Raw genomic sequence first — 17,610 nt, 5'->3', positions numbered from 1 at the left:
TTAGTGACAACAATGGATGCTGTCAAATTTTCTCTTTCAAATGTGGTTTGTGAAGGAAGTCGAGGTTTCAACTCCAAAACCAATTGACGATGAAGCGAGTGACTCAACTTCTTATAAGCCGATTGCGTGTAGCACATGTGTATAGATTATTCAGTTTGCAATGGAAAACACCCAAATTAAGTGACAAAATTGCCCAATGAATTAGACAACAGAATGGGAGAAAATCTCACTTATGGAGGAGCCCTTTCGGCTTATTAATACTCATCACAAACAAAAAACCCAACTAGTTTTTGGTGGTGCAATTAGGCCAGTTCACATGCTTATGAGGTATTGTTCTAACTTTAAGCACTGGACTGCTCTCAAAGAAATTGGTTGGACGGAGCTCAAATCCACCACTCAATGTTGGCATCATTGGAAAGTCCTCTTGGCAAGGATTGTGGTGAAACCCAATGGTGTACCACAACACTATGTCTTTGTTCTCAATCTGCCTATTCATGCACGCACAAAAATGACCAAACACTCAGAACAAAAATCAACAACAGTGTAATTTGGACTATTACTTGTATATAAAAAACAACATGGTATTAAAAAATTTTAATCACACAATTAATACCTTTGGCTCCACACATCTAAAGTGTCACCTCCTCTGCTTTGATCAACATACTTTCCTCCTGCCCATTTTTCGGACTTGTTGTATGGTGTGATCCACGCATTGTACTTGGTGAAGGCACCGCGAATTTGTGGGTAGTCATCCTCTACCAAAAGGGGTCCTGCAACTGACCCGGGAACCAGGCGATAGCCAAATGGGTTCCCGGGTTTGGTTTTCTTGTTAGGGTTTACTACAACCAGGTCTGCTGGCGTCAAACCCAGGTGAAGTCTTGCATCTGCTTCAGTTTTGGCTGTCTCACTTACAATATTCCAGTAACTCTTCCTTGGTATGCTCTTGTCTGTCACACGTTTTGTCACAAACTTGTTCTTGACGAAGGAGTTGGCTTCACCATCCACATCAAGGTCAAGATGGTAAGTCAAGAAGTGATCATGGTTCACGGCAATGCTATTATCTGCCACTAATGTACCATAAACTTCCTCATGTATTTGGTCATTGTGGGTGTATGTGACCGCTCCAATTTCTAGCACACCTGTTAGCCCAACCTGTTTAAGGAGTTGAAGGTTAATTACAAAACATAAGTATCAATGGGTAATGTTCGTTGTCAGACTCATACTGTCAGACTATGAATCGAGACCAGACATTCTAGATAAAAATCAACATGATCAAAGGTCGAGATTCACTATCTATCAACATAACCATTTCATATATACATTATAAAACCCTATCTTGATATGTACCTCCATTTTAATGGAGCCACTTGGCTTGAATTCCCAATCAATTATGTAGTCATAGTTGCCTATAGTTGAGACCATTCTCACTACCACCTCTGCCCTGACCTCTGTTATCTGCAATTGCATTGAACTCTCTTAATCAAAACCACAATTACATTAAAAACCCATCTAAAAAATACAAAAAATTAATATAAAATAACAACTAAATTACCTCTATATCTGGGATGGTAACTTCTGTGTGGCGCCACAGGATGTTGCCTGCATGTCTTTCGAAGATACAATAAGCATTTGCTATCTTGACAGGTGTTCCATCTTGGCCAGCATAGTAGGCATCCATGAATTGGGCATTGGCTGGGCAATCAGTCAAGGGCTGAAGTGGCACAGTGGAGAGGCCAAACCCAAATTCTCCACAATCAAAGAAGGTTTTGTAGTACCATTCCTCTGTTGGGTCCATGTATGGCACGAACAGCTCTGACACAAAGCCTCTGTACAAGACCCTCCTATATTTGTGCTTTTCTAGATCATATATTGATGCCTGAGATATAATTACACCGGTTCGAACATCAAATCCGAGATGGAAGGCCCAGTTCGCCCATCTGATCATCACAAATTCACTATCAATTTTGGTACACATGTATACACACGTCTTTCAAAGATTTTGACAAATTGAACTGAATATTTAACTTTAAAAACCAACACAATCGAATCGGATTCAGCTCGTGAAAATTCAATTCAAATTGTTTTCATGCTTCTTTGGTCTTGTAAGCATTGGTAACTATCGAAATTATGAATAATCTAAACCATTTGATGATAGGGTAAAACTTAGCACTTATTTGAGTTATTTATCCTGAGATTTTCGGTGTTTTCACATAACTCTCTGATGTTTCAAAAATTACATGAATACCTCTTGAAGTTTCAAATTGTTTTCACAAAATCCACTTTAGCTGATTATTTTCGTCCATAAATTGGTGATTACATTAGACAAATAAAACTTATGCAAATGACAAAATTTACCTTAATGAATGTATCTGCAGTCTAATCTCAAATGCTAACTTTGTCTTTTGGAGAAATTTTATATTTAAAATCATCAATATTTAGACGAAAAATCAACCAAAAGGGATTTGGTGAAAATAATTTAAAACTTCAAGGGGTGTTCAGGTAATTTCCAAAATCTCAAGAATTTTGTGCAAAAAAATCAAAACCTTAAAGAATGTTAGTGTAAATAACCCCTCCCATTTCATAACCACAATACTTCCATATATTTAGCTTTATTATTCATTTCGCATCTAATTCCATTAAACTTTGTAATCATTGAATTGGATTAGATTCTAACACTCTTTTTTTTTTCCTTTGATCAAAAGATTCTAACACTCTTAGCTAGAATATTCCACGTAGCAATATATTATTAGTATAAAAAGAGACAAAGTTGTCTTTAACTTGCTGGAAATATGTAAACACAAATTAATTAAGTTTGAGCACTAACCTGACAGTGTTTCCGTCGAGCTTGAACCCTTTTTCCGCAGACACAACTGGAGCACCATTTAGCTTAGGACCAAAAGGAGGCTTCTGATTGGCCGCTTGGTACTCAGTTCCCTCAGCTTTTGGCACTGGAACAACAAACCTATCCTTATATTCAACTATTTTCTGCTCTTCCAGATCAACCACCACTGTTATTCCCTCCACTGGCCTCACATACAAGTTCACGCTCCCCTCTTTGTAAAAACAATTTAATTTTGTTGTTCTTTTAGTCTTCGCCTCTCCAAACCACCCCACTGAAAAAGTGGTGCACACAACTTCGGATATATTGAGCCCTCTCTTTTTAATGGACTGGATAAATGGTCCATAATTGAATGGGAGCTCACTTGCAGCTGATTGTTCTTCATCGTTTAGCAAAGGGTAGCCATGTTGGTTGTCAACTTTAATGGTGGAGACTACGGAACGGGCTGAGATATCGACTATGAGCTCGAGGGTTTGCTTGTTGAGTCGTATAACGACCAAGGCGCGGCGAGGAGGAGGGGATTTTGTGGTGGTGGGTTTTGATTGCCATGAGAGGAGGGTGGACTTTTCTGGTTCATCTAGGCCTACGTATTGGAAGCTTAGGGTTTGAACAGGGTATGATTTTTCAACTATGGTTTTGACATGGGTGAACTCGGATGGTGTTAGGGAGTCTAGGGGATGATGGTGAGTGAGGCATGAGGCTGGTGAGAAAGTGATGAACATGGAGGAGACTAGTAAGAGAGTTGGTGCCAATAGTGGAGCCATGGCATTGGATGGAAAAGCCTTGCATCTTTGGTCCCCTTAAATAAGAGTTTGATCAGCCAGTATAGCACAAATTCTCGATGGTACCTTCGAGTTTACTATCAAGCTTTTGAAGACTCTGTTTTCTAAAAACAAAACCTTTAACCTTAATTTATCCCTCACTTAACTAACGTGTAAGGTGTGACCCTGCTCCTTTTCTTATTTCCGTCCTTGTTTTGTGTGTTTGCGTGTCTATCAAGTAGGGTTGCACTTGTTGACTGTGATGCAGAACAAATTATAGGCTTGTACTTACGAAGTAAATTTAGAAAACAAACAAAATTCAAAATCAGAAAATTAGGGTAAAAATATGAAAAATCAAGCTTGAGCATCAATTATATGGCGCTAAAAAAGAAGGAAAGGTTGGAATTTTCGGATTGATTGGGGAAGCTATCTTAGCTTGAGAGATTAACAAATTTTGGTCCTCCCCAGCCTAAAACCCTTTATCTTTTTGTATGGTAGTTGAAATATTGGCTCAATACGAGCCTTACCCACAATCTACTATAGATGCTATATATATATTCAAGTCTTGCTTAAACTGTATTGAATTGTTTGTGTTCCTAATTTTCAACCACTACTGCTAGCTAGGTTATTAAGTAAAACCCCCCTTTTTTTACCTGCAAAATGGAGTTATTGAATTTTTTTATAAATATAATCGAAATGAGAGATAATGTTGAAGGAAGTTGATGTTCTACCACAAAATCAATTGACAATGAGTGGCAGTAGCTCAATTCCTTATAAACCCAGGCTAGGTCCCTTAATTTTTCATTGTATGACAAACACTCTCAACAAGTCCCCGCACGTGTGGCAAACTTTCAAGCTTAATACATAGACAACATATATTGGGTGACGTGGGAGCACATGTGTTGTATTTGTCCCACATTATTCAATGAATTTGCAATTGATTACTCCAATATTATTGATCTCCAACAAAATTGATTACAAGGAAATTGGTTTGAATTGGATATAGATAGGTAGGGAAGGGAAAAGATTGAACTCTTAAGAGATCAGGACAATCGATGTCGTGAAGCAGAAAAAATTGAGTGCTTTAGAATAAATTAACCTTGGATGCATCATGCAAGGAAGGCTCACCAAACATCTGCAAATCGATATTAGAAAAAACATATGTACAGATTATAAGAAAGTTTCTGGAATTAATAATATATATACTAATTAATTAATGTCCTACTTGCATATGCGCATTTGAGGATTCTGACAACGGGTAGAAGAATGAAATGAAGTATGCAATTTTAAAATATTGCCGGATTTTGATGCTTAATCTCTGGGGTTAAGATGAACACGTGCAGCGTGCAGAAAGTTAATTAGATATTGCAGGGTTTTTCCTTTTGGGCTGTTTTTTTAATACCTAATCTTGTTTGAATAATATTGCAAATTCTATGTGGGGATCACGACACTTATATATTAACAAGGCACATGCTAAATTATGTGAGACAACATCTCATCTATTTAAACATGAACTCATTGAATCACATTTCGTAACAAATAGATACGGACATATATACTCACACATTATTTAACTTTAGCACTATTATAGCTTATCTTGCTTGAGAGAAAGGGCGTGCCGTGTCATTTTTGGCTGTAAAGTGGTGATTATTCCATGTTGACATATCAGTGGCGGAGCCAATCTTAGGCCAAGAGTGGCCCTAGTCCGATCCCCAGATTTTTCCCGTCTCCTCTGTTAAATTATACATCATATATAAAATTAGTAATACAAAACTTATAATTTAACTTAATGACCCTCTAAAACAAAATAGAAATGATATCCTTTTTGGCGGTTTCTTCATGCTTGGAATAAGTTACAGAGACTCTTTGAGATTTGTAGTTTTCACATATCCTTTGTGAGAGCTTTCCACCACTCTGCTCTGATTTGTATTGTTATGACTTTGTTTTTTCAAGCTTTATCTTTTTTTGGTTGTTTTGAGTTTGCACTCTTAGTTGGGATGCTTATGCCAGAATTTCTTCGATCATGCATAATCATTAGTGGACGAACCCCAGATTATCTTAATTTTGATGTTACATCGATCTGTTATTGTAATTGCCCTATATGACTAGTGACTTTTTTGTCTGAATTATGAATGCAATTCTATAATTTCTTAACAAACAAAAAATTAGTTAGCTCTCACATTTAATTCTTGAATATTTAGATGTTTGATATACTTGTATTTTCTATTTTGACACCCCAACTCAACAATTCTAACTCCACCCTAGATATGTCATACATAGTGTATTAACTTTAGCTTTACTAGTTAATTAATAGGGCTCATGTTCCATGGGCTAATTAGTGAGTTAATTAATGTGTGAAGTTGCTTTTGGGAATTGAAATAGGAACGGTCCCATGGAAAAGTTTGTTCTTGGGCATTGAAGGAAAACAAGAGCATTGAAAAGGGAACTGCTTTGTCGGTCAAACATCACATGTACGAGAGGCCTCATTATAATTGCTATATGTTTTTTTATTTACTTGCATGTGAGATACATAATTAATCTACATATATAAAGAAAAAGGTAGAGAATAGTGAAACATTCAAAATACCAAAAAATGCTCTTAGTTAATTCAAACATTAAGAATTGAAATTATTAATTAAATGAGGATGGTATGGTAAATTTACATTTTTTCATATTAAAAAAAATTAAAATTAAAAACAAATCATATCATAGGTCTTACATTTATGGAACATAACAACCCATGTTATATTTCTTAATTCTAAAAATAAAATAAAAAACTAAAAAATAAAACCAATTAGCACATGAGTGAACATGTACCAAGGGACTAGTTTATTATAATTCAATAGAGAATTCATTACATAGCACCTTTTATATTGCATTAATCATAATCATTGCCAATGTTCTAATGTTTGTACCACAAATTATAACGCAATGCTTAATATTGGATTTAGGCTCATCCCATTCACAAATCATAAGCCCATGATCGTTGAAGACAAGTAAAGCCCCATAGGAAATTCTTCCTAACCTTCAAGCCCAAAATTTATCCTGCTCATTGTGGTATTTAGTTTTATGAGATTTCAAAGAAAAAATTGTATGTCAACTAGCTATTAGTTTAATGGTAATCTCTTCATAATGCGTAAAGCAATGACAATTAAGTTCGTCATTCTCCTTACCCATTGATAAAAATAATGTTGTTTTTGGTCTACAAATCGTGAATGATCCAGCTCAAATATAGGTTCAGCTATCAATCTAACTTTGCGGAACCAGGGCAATTTGTGCGGTCATACATTTAAATGCGACCAGAAATTCTATTATTTGTAATGTTGAAGATTGCAAATAAGTAATCAAATTGTTATTGAGCCCTCTGGCTGATTCCTGACAGCTAATTAAGTCCAACTAGTTTTCGGTGGTGCAATTAGGCAAAGGCACATGCTTAGGACATATTGTTCTAACTTTAAGCACTGGACTGCTCTCAAAGAAATTGGTTGGTCGGAGCTCAAACCCACCACTCAATGTCGGCATCATTGGAAAGTCTTCTTGGCATGGAGCATGGTGAAACCCAATGGTGTACCATAACACTATGTCTTTGTTCTCAATCTCCCTATTCCTGCGCATATTAATAAGGTACGTACAAAATGATAAATGCAATAAAATTAACACCAACTATCACAACCATTTTCACTCTTATCAAAACTCGACAGAATAACGCTAAGGTGATTACATTTTTTTAAGTATATACAAGTTCGACCAAATTATTAATCATGCATGATTCACTCGCCCAAATTATTAATAAACACGACTGTCCCATAATAGTCAGCTAAGCAAGCAAAACATATAATACCATGCCTGAGGCTCCATGTTGCTAGAGTATCACCTCCTCTGCTTTGATCCACATATTGTCCTCCTGCCCATTTCTCAGATTTATTGTATGGTGTAACCCACACATTGTACTTGGTGAAAGCTCCTCGAATTTGTGGGTAATCGTCCTCCAACTAAAGGGGTCCTGTAACTGACCCCGGAATCAAACGGTAACCAATTGGGTTTCCAGGGTTTTGTTCTTTTGTTAGGATTTACCACAACCAAGTCAGATGGCTTCAAACCCAAATGAAGTTTTGCATCCGATTCAGTTTTAGCCGTCTCACTTTCAACAGTCCAATAGCTCTTCCTTGGAATATTTGGGTCTTTCACTCGTTTGGTCACCATTTTGTTCTTGACAAAGGAGTTGGCTTCACCATCCACATCAAGGTCAAGATGATAAGTCAAGAAGTATGGTCATGGTTACAGCAATGGTATTGTCCGCAACTAGTGTACCATAAACTTCCTCCTCTATTTCGTCTGTCTTGGTGTACTTAACCCCTTCAGTTTCTAGCACACCTGTTAGCCCAACCTGTTGAAGATGTTAAAGTATACATATTAAGCATCAAAACCCATTTATAAACACACCCAAAAAGTTGACTTTGGGGTTGATTTTGGGTGTGTTTCTATGTTTAAATATTTATAAATACATTCTAAGATTGGGTTTATTTATAAATTTGTATATATTTATTTACTCAATAATATTTTACCGTATATTTATTTGCAGACCATATTTGCTAACTCGTCATTATGTGGTAAGAGAGATTCACTTACTACTTCATCTTTATGTTTAGTTGATGATCAAGAATTATTGTTTATGATGATAACATCACGTGATATGTCGACAACATGTACTACGTCTTATATTCATCATTTTTGGTTTAGGATTTCGATATTAGTACTCAACATTTTGGGTTTAGAATTATGATATTAGTGATCCTAGACGTTAATTTAATTAGGTAAAACCACCTCATACCTCCAGCTTGATTGAGCCACTTGGCTTGAATACCCAATCAATTATGTAGTCATAGTTGCCCACAACTGCAACCATCCTCACCACTAGCGTCACCTCTGGCCTGACCTCGGTGATCTGCAATTCAATTGAATTCCCATCATATCAATGCCCCAACAACATAAAAACCAATCAACCAAGCAAAAATAATAATATATAAGAAAACTTGAATTAACACTTTATTTGGGATGGCCACTTCTGTGTGACGCCACAAAATGTTGCCTGCATGTCGTTCAAAAATACAGAAAGCATTTGATATGTTGACAGGTGTGCCATCTTGGCCAGCATAGTAGGCATCCATGAATTTGGCGTTGGATGGGCAATCAGTCAATGGCTCAAGTGACACTGTGGATTGACCAAACCCAAATTCTCCACAGTCGAAGAAGGTTTTGAAGTACCAGTCCTCGGTTGGGTTGATGTATGGTACAAACAGCTCTGATACAAAGCCTCTATACAAGACCCTTCTATATTTGTGCTTTTCAAGATCATAAATTGATGCTAGAGATATGATTGTACCAGTTCGCACATCAAATCCGAGATGGAAGACCCAGTTAGCCCATCTGACCACAACAAAATAAATTAAAAGAGAAATACATAGTACCTATATTTATTATTGTTGTTGGACTATAATTAAGTGATCGATGATGAATATAATTGTTTTTGGACCATAAATGAAAATCCATATAGACCTAAAATAAGCATTTTTAGCGTTCAATCATCGCCATATATATTTTACAACTATAAAAAATAAAAACAGCTAACGATATGGACAACAAACATAAATATAATTATGTTGAACAAGTGATAGTTGTCTCCACTTAATTGGAGGATAACTCAAGTTCGACTCACATGAATATGACGAAGACAATAAATATTTATTGTGAACTCAATACTTAGTTGTGACTAACTCGTTCTGGATGGCATGACTTTGTTGTGAGTGAATTATTCCATTATAAACGTAGCTTCGTAAATATATATATTTAAAAAAAAGAGGGTTTAAAATGACATTCACATAATCCTTACTATTTCGTTAAAATTGAAGGAAGTTGAGGTTCCACCTCAAAATCAATTGGCAATGAGGAGAGTATCTCAACTCCTTATAAACCTTTGCAAGATTTTCAAACCTTTCCATGTGAGACTTTTTACTTTTACATTCTCACAAAAACATGTGTATAAAATAAAATCCAACAATATCAATCTGAGTAGAGGATCACACACTTATCTTCAGAGACATTAGTTGACCGCTTGCACATAATGCAGTTATTACATATCATGTCAGATGATCATGTGATATTAATTGTGGCAAATGTTTGAGCTTACTTATATCATTAGAATCATCCCTGCTCAAGTCAACTTCAATAATCAATGATTAATATTGAGTACTAAACCTGATAGTGTGCCCCTCGAGGCTGAACCCTTCTTCCTGCGACTGCACCACCGGTGCGCCATGTAGCCGTGGACCGAAGGGCGGCTTCTGTTTCGAAGCTTGGTACTCAGTTCCCTTGCTTTTTGGCACAGGAACTATAAATCTATCACTATATTTAATTATCTCCATCTCATCTAGATCAACCACAAATGCAATTCCCTCCACCGGCCTCACATACAAGTTCACTGTCCCATTTGTGTAGAAACAATTAATCTTTATTGTTCTTCTACTCTTTGCCTCTCCAAACCAACCAACTGAAAAACCGCTGCAGACAACTTGGGATATATCAAGCTCTGTATTTCTAATGGACTTGATAAATGGTTCATGTTTAAATGGCAACTCATTTGCATATGTTTTTTCGTCCAAGGTTAACACAGGTAAGCCATTTGCTCCGTTGTGAACTTTGCTAGAGACAATGGAACGGGACGATTAATCCACGATAATCTCGTGGGTTTGCTTATTAAGCCGTGTAATGACCAAGGCTCGGCGAGGCTGTGGTGGAGATTTGGTGGTGGTGGGGGACTTTGATTGCCATGAGAGGACGGTGTACTTTTCTGGTTCATCTAGGCCTACGTATTGGAAGGTTAGGTTTTGGGCAGGGTATGCTTTGTGGATTATGGCTTTGATATGGATGAACTCGGACGGTGTTAGAGGGTCTAGGGGATGCTGTTTGAGGCATAAGACTGGTGAGAAGGTGATGAAGATGGAGAAGAGTAATAACAAGAGAGCTGGTGTCACTACTCTGGATGCCATGGCATTGTGAAGAAATGCAGGCATCAATGATCCCTTAAATAAGAGTTTCAACTAGCTAAGTAACTGCCAACTGCTGGAAGAACTTTCAAGGACCAGCTAGCTTTGCGTGGTGCAATTATGCTCAATGCACGGTAAATGATTAAATGAAAAATTACCGTACTATCACATGCGACATGTGCAAACAATGGAAATCTTTAAATTTTAACAATATCTGAATTTAAAAGTAATGGGCGTATCACATCGTTTATATATATATATATATATATATATATATATGTATTGAAGGAAGTTGAGGTTACACCCAAAATCAATTGGTAATAATGGGGAGAGTAGTCAAACTCCTTATAAACCCTTGTTAGATTTCTCTATTTTTCAATGTGAGACATTTTTACTTTCACATTCTCGCATATATAAGTATAATGATTATTGGTAGGCAAGGTTTTGTAGATAATAATATGGATAATAGATCATGATCATAGTCTAAAATATCGATAATATTGACGAAATATCGAAAATATTATCCTTTTTTCGAGTCAATAATATTTTAGAATATATCCATACACATATCATATAAATATCGATAATGAGAAAAGCAGTGCTAGCTAGCTCCAATCCAACCTCGCGGATGGGGACTTAGGCATTGGGAGTATGATTAGTACTTTTCAGGTTTCCCTAACTTCTCCGAAGGACCGGTTAATTCAAGCCAACCAAGCAACTAAGGCCACAACCGAAGCTGAAAAAAGTATCTATGACAGATTTTAGCTACAACAAATTTGCACCAAAAGCCAAGGCTCAATCAAACAAGATGGGAAAATTAGCATTGCATAATTTGTATTCTGGTATCTCAAAAAAAGAGGACTTTCCCAACATGTGAAAGATATTATATATAGGCACTTTGTGGCCATGAGTAAGCTGAATTCTGAATGGAAATTAATCTCATCCTTCAAGTGTTGAGACACCTCGTGATATTTACCAGAACAATATTAGTCACAATGGACAGTGGACAGTGGACAGCAGCACCAAGTGGTGGCCAACCAATTGGCCAAGTGGGCATTTTCACATAAATTTGTATTATCATGATTCATAATTATTAGTCTTGATTATTATTTTATGAGTACGAATTTATTTAGAAAAAAATAATATTTCATGTTGCACGTTGGGGTATCCGATCCATATCCAAATCTTGGTGGTTGATTCACCCGATTTAGAGATTGAAGTTTAAATATTAACTAGCCCCTTGGCATATGCTCACGCATGTGCCAATTGATTTTCTTTTTTATTGTTTATTTTATTTTAGAATTAAGAAAAGATAACATGGGTAGTTATATTCCATAAAAGTATGACCTATTATTTTATTTTGTTTTATTTTATTTTTTTAATATGAAAAATGTGAATTTATCATATTATCCTCATTTAATTAATAATTTCAATTCTTAATGTTTGAATTAACCAATGATATTTTCTGGTATTTTAAATGTTTCACCATTCTCTAGATAATAAAATACGTGTTCTACTAGATTATTAATTGGGTACACCGCATCATCAGTATGGCATAAGCATACACAATAACTTCTCACTATTTAGGGCAGCTAGGATGGTATAGGGTACATCAACGCACCACATGTGTTGCCTGTTGGATTGCCAACAGATCATATCCATCTAGATTTTCTTGTGTACAATGCATAGTCCAACTAGGTTTTGTAGATGCCATATCATTTATAGACTGGTTCTGGTGGCCTGAACTGAACCACTTCTATATTAGCTAACCTGCATTCTAGAGAGAGAGAGAGAGAGATGAAAAGGAAAAGCCATTTGATTTGCATGTTTTATTATACAAAATGAACACATCTTTATTGGGTGGCGATGACATAATACAAAATCTTATAGGGTAAAAAAAGAAGAAAAGAAAGCTAGGCATAATTAGGAGGTAATGCTAATTAGGGTTTTGTAGTGCAGTTCACATGATTAGGAGGTTTTGTTTTAAGAACTGGATTGCTCTCAAAGAAATTAGTGGGCCGAAGCTCAAACCCACCACTTAATGTTGGCATGATTGGGAAATCTTCTTGGCAAGGAACATGATGAAAGCCCATGGTGTACCACAACACTATGTCCTTATTTTCGATCCCTCGGTTCCTGCAGTGCATTAATTTTGACATAAATTTAAGAGCAAAGTTGTTAATAAATGTAGTACAAATAGTATTATTTAAAATTATCAAACTCACACCAAATGTTAAAATATACCTGAGGCTCCAAGTAGCCAATGTATCATCTCCATGGCTCCGATCAATATATTGTCCTCCTGCCCATTTTTCAGACTTGTTATAAGGCGTGACCCATACATTGTAATTAGTGAAGGCACCTCGGATTTGTGGGAAATCATCAGAGGATAAAAGTGGGTTTGAAATTGACCCTGGAATCAGACGGTAGCCTATGTTGTTTCCAGGTTTGGTCTTCTTGTTAGGGTTTACCACAACTAGCTCCGATGGCTTCAAACCCAACTGAATTTTGGCATCTGATTCAATTTTAGCTATATCACTCTCGACTGTCCAATAACTCTTCCTAAGTGAGCTCTTGTCTGTCACTCTTTTTGTCACCAAATTGTTTTTGACAAAGGAGTTGGCTTCGCCATCCACATCAAGATCAAGATAGTAGGTCAAGAAATGGTCGTGGTACACCCCAATTGTGTTTTTTGCTAGCAATGTTCCATATGCCTCCTCCTTTATTTGACTCGTGTGGGTGTAATCTACAGCCTTCACTTCTAGTATTCCTGTTAAGCCTACCTGTTTTCAAAAGGAAAATAGCCTATATACCTTATTAGGATCATCATTGTAATTTTCTCATCTCACTCCCTATGAAACCATAAGTGAGTTCCATATAAAGACATCGATGTGATTTACAATATGATCAATAAATATATTAGAAGAAATCATATCATACCCCTATTTTGATGGAGCCGCTTGGCTTAAATTCCCAATCGAGTATGTAATCGTAGTTGCCAATGGTTGTGACCATCCTCACTATCAAGCTCACCTCTGGCCTAACCTCCGTTATCTACATTACCATCACCATATATATAACTCTCATTCATAATACATCTACATATATCGTAATGTTAGGAATTATCACATGATGTGACAATTGATGTATTAACAATAAGACATAACAATTGATCTAATATCATGTGATCAGCTAATTACTCACATAAAATACATGAAAGGAATTGTCGTAATTGAAATTAAAAATGAATTCTAGTAAGCTTACCACTTCTCCAGGAATTGCTATTTCAGTGTGACGCCACAAGACGCTCCCAGAATGTTGCTCAAATATGCAAATAGCATTGGATATTTTGACAGGGGTGCCATCCTCCCCAGCATAGTATGCGTCTATGAATGCAGCATTGGCAGGGCAATCAGCCAGTGGCTCCAATGGCAGAGCGGATTGACCGAACCCAAACTCACCAGCATCAAAGAAGGTCTTGTAGTACCATTCTTCAGTTGGGTCCATGTATGGCACGAACAGCTCCGATACGAACCCTCTGTACAATACTTGGCGATATGTACCCTTTTCCAGATCATATATTGATGCCAAGGAAATTATTGGACCAGCTCGAACATCAAATCCTACATGGAACTCCCAATTGGCCCAACTGGTTGCATTTTAAAAGCAAGAATGAGTTACAGTGATTCTATTAACATTTAACACTTGTGTAAAATAAAATAAAGTAAAATTTTGATACTTTCTTCGGACACTCCCAAAATAAGTGATTGTAACTTTTAGATAATTATTAATTTTCTTTTGATAAGCGATATTGAAGAAAGGGGATTCAAACATAAGACGTTAATTACTCTTAACTACTTAAACTACAAAACCTTTATCATAAATTAGGCCTTAAAACAGCACTTTGGGAGTGTTGTTAAGTTAAAACTCTTCCACGAAGTTCAGTTAAACTGAAAAAGAGGAAGTTTATTACTTCCCATAATTATGCGCCAAAAGTAAGTCAAAGATAGGACTAAAATGAGGCCATGAGGTTGAGAAGAATCCACAAGTTTGCATACGAAAGGGGGTGTACACGCAGGGGGGAGCTAGAATTGTAAAGTTGGGGAGGCCGAAATAGAAAATATAAGTATATAAAACACCTAAATATTCAATACTTACATGTTTAGAGCTAAATATTTCTAATTAAGTCATATCTAATTTATTTTAAATGACATTTTAACTTAAATTCTAAGTTGTTTATTACAAATTTTATATATTATATATAATATAATAGAGGATTGATAAAAATATGGGGGGACCAGGACCACTCCAGGTCTAGGAGTGGCTCTGCCACTTTGTACACGTACGTGCTTGAATATCTTTAAGTCCATTGAGAAAAGACACCCCCTTGACGAATATGTGGAACACAATAGCCGGCATATTTTGTCATTAGTGACCGATTACGTTCATTTTTCAATGTTGATGACAATTTCCATGTACCTAACTATTTACGTGTGGAATATTCAGGTTAGTTTCATGGGTTTATCATTTTATTAGTTCCTGAATTTAGATTCGATTTGTATTTAAGTTCCTTAATTTCCAAAATCGTTCTCGTAGTTCTTCAACTTCAGTTTCATTAGGATAAATGATCATACCGTCAATTTTGTTAACTTTTATGTTAAATGCAAAGGCAAAATGGTATTTTTGTATTAGATTGATTAAAATATGAATAAAAAATTAAACTCTCTCTCCCCCTCTATCCTAATCTACTCCCCCCAAACTTGATTTTTCTTCTTCTTCTTTTTTTAATTTGATTTTCTTTTATTATTATTTTAAAGATATGATTTTTTATTCATTTTTTTGTTTTAATATAAAAATACCATTTTGCTCCTGCATTTAACAGAAAATGTTAACAAAATTGACGGTAGAACTATTTGTCCTAACGAAAGTGAAGTTAAAGGACCACGGGAACAATTTGAAAATTGAGAAACTCAAATGTAAATCGGGTCTAAGTTCAGACTAATAAAATAATTAATCCTAGTTCCATTGACAAATATACTAATAAAAAACTATTACTTTTTTTTTCACGTTATGAGTGTGATTTGGTGAGTGAGATCATACAATAATTTGGGCTTTCTAAGCGAATCAAACCATTTATACCATAACTCATGATCGCATCTCTGATACTAACCTTATTTTGTGCCCATTGATCTTGAACCCAGGTCCATCCGGTTGCTCTATGGCGAATCTATTCAGCCGTGGACCGAACGGAGGTTTCTGCTTCGACCGCCTGTACTCCGTCCCCTCAGCTTTTGGCACCGGAACCCTCGCCCGGTCATAATACTCAACTATCTTCAACTCATCAAGATCAACGAGCAAAGATACTCCCTCCAAGGGCCTCACGTACAAATTAGCCGATCCCTCAATATAAAAACACAAAATCTTTATCACTCTTCCACTGTGCTCCTCCCCAAACCACCCAACTGAAAACGTGGAACAAACAACCTCGGACAAGTTAAGCCTCCTCTTCTTGATCGAGTCAATAAATGGTTTATAGGAAAACGGCAGTTCACTTGCCACCGTTTGTTCGTCCAAGGTGAGCAAAGGGTAGCCATCATTTCCATTGTAAACTTTATCAGAAACTATGTACCGATTTGATAAATCCACTATGAGCTCATGGGATTGTCTGTTGAGCCGTGTGATGACAAAGGCTCGGCGAGGTGGGGGTTTTGATTTGGGTTTCGAGAGCCATGAATGGAGGGCCGGTTTGTCTGGCTCGTCCAAGCTTATGTATTGAAAGGTTAGGTTGTGTTTGGGGCTAGGGTATGATTTCTTGACTAGGGTTCGAACCAGTTTGAACTCAGATGGGGTTAGAGGGTCCAGTGGGTGGTGGCTTGAGGTTATTTGTGAGAAGGTGAAGAAGGAAAAGAGCAAGAAGAACACTAGTTTCAACGTTGAAGCCGCCATGGCTTTTTGGCTTCTTTGTGCATGTGGGGTGATAAAGTATCAATATCCGTCCTTAAATAGCACGTTACTGCTTCTCATTTGCTAATTAATTAGAACGACTACTTTAATTTCTCATGTTACTATCTGAAAAATAATATTTTCATTGACAATTAATTAATTATGTCAGAAATTTTGTCCAGAAGTGAGCAATAAACAAGAAGTTAAGTTACTAGACTTGTTTGGAAGTCCTTGGTTGAGCATTTTTATTCACAAGCCTTTGTCAGATGTATATTACAAAAATAACGATTCCTGACAAAATAGTTGAGAGCCCATATATATATATATATATATATATATATATATATCAAGGGATTACAAATAATTTTATATGAACAATCCTTTTTGGGATATTTTAAAAATTGTTTTTCAACGATCCAAACCATTTATTGTTTAGGTCTTCATTTATAGATCATCCTTACAAAAAAATTAAACAAATTGGAAACAGTTTAGACATCTAATTGTATCTTACAAAATCAATGAACACGGTACTTCAAGAAAGTATTAAAATTTCAATAATTTAATTGAATGGTCAAATGATATCGGATTCAAGTTTTTTTTTTTTTGTAGAAATGATCTTTAATGATTATCTACAAAATATACGGTTTGAATTAGTGAAATACAATACAATAGGCCCTACAAGAGTGTCTTTCAAATAAACTTATTTGAGATATCCGTCAATAAAAGCTCTATGTGTATATATATTTTTTGTGAATGTAAACCCATTGAATATAGGAGCTAAAGGACTTCCTAATGATGAAACTCATATACTAAGACCAATTTTTAATGTAATCCTAGCGGTAATAGCAACTAATAAAGAGAATATTTTTAAACCCCAAAGTCTACATAGACTATTCTTTTGGCTTCGGGTCAACACTAATTAATCAGGCTTTACTGGGGCAGGGAGGGAGTATGAATGGCATGCGATTAATTTGGTTAGTCTTCGATAGTTACATGCTCTTGCGTTTTTGTACCATTTTCCAAA

The 17,610-nt window shown here is 36.0% G+C and overlaps 2 protein-coding genes and 1 pseudogene across 3 annotated transcripts; all 3 read right to left on the bottom strand.

The window, feature by feature from the left end:
* Positions 1 to 37: 37 nt before the first annotated feature.
* LOC103324276 (amine oxidase [copper-containing] alpha 2, peroxisomal-like) lies at positions 38 to 3,711 on the bottom strand. Its single transcript, XM_089046167.1, has 5 exons — positions 2,825 to 3,711; positions 1,553 to 1,937; positions 1,348 to 1,455; positions 614 to 1,152; positions 38 to 494 (listed from the first exon to the last, which is right to left on the bottom strand). Exons 1-5 carry the CDS (start codon positions 3,601 to 3,603, stop codon positions 284 to 286), a joined length of 2,022 nt encoding a protein of 673 aa, XP_088902293.1. The 5' UTR covers positions 3,604 to 3,711; the 3' UTR covers positions 38 to 283.
* Positions 3,712 to 6,975: 3,264 nt separating this feature from the next.
* On the bottom strand, positions 6,976 to 10,646 carry LOC103324290 (amine oxidase [copper-containing] alpha 2, peroxisomal-like; annotated as a pseudogene). Its single transcript, XR_016124196.1, has 5 exons — positions 9,856 to 10,646; positions 8,634 to 9,027; positions 8,432 to 8,536; positions 7,447 to 7,987; positions 6,976 to 7,207 (listed from the first exon to the last, which is right to left on the bottom strand). The product of XR_016124196.1 is annotated as an amine oxidase [copper-containing] alpha 2, peroxisomal-like (transcript).
* A 1,793-nt stretch (positions 10,647 to 12,439) lies between these two features.
* Positions 12,440 to 16,630, bottom strand: LOC103324275 (amine oxidase [copper-containing] alpha 2, peroxisomal-like). Its single transcript, XM_008226317.3, has 5 exons — positions 15,814 to 16,630; positions 13,908 to 14,292; positions 13,584 to 13,697; positions 12,888 to 13,426; positions 12,440 to 12,779 (listed from the first exon to the last, which is right to left on the bottom strand). Exons 1-5 carry the CDS (start codon positions 16,587 to 16,589, stop codon positions 12,584 to 12,586), a joined length of 2,010 nt encoding a protein of 669 aa, XP_008224539.2. The 5' UTR covers positions 16,590 to 16,630; the 3' UTR covers positions 12,440 to 12,583.
* Between the last annotated feature and the right edge of the window lie 980 nt (positions 16,631 to 17,610).

The sequence above is a fragment of the Prunus mume genome, linkage group LG2, assembly GCF_029339155.1.
Source record: "Prunus mume cultivar Tortuosa linkage group LG2, ASM2933915v1, whole genome shotgun sequence".
In the NCBI taxonomy this organism is placed as follows: domain Eukaryota; kingdom Viridiplantae; phylum Streptophyta; class Magnoliopsida; order Rosales; family Rosaceae; genus Prunus; species Prunus mume.
This window is presented reverse-complemented; position numbering and strand designations above follow the sequence as displayed.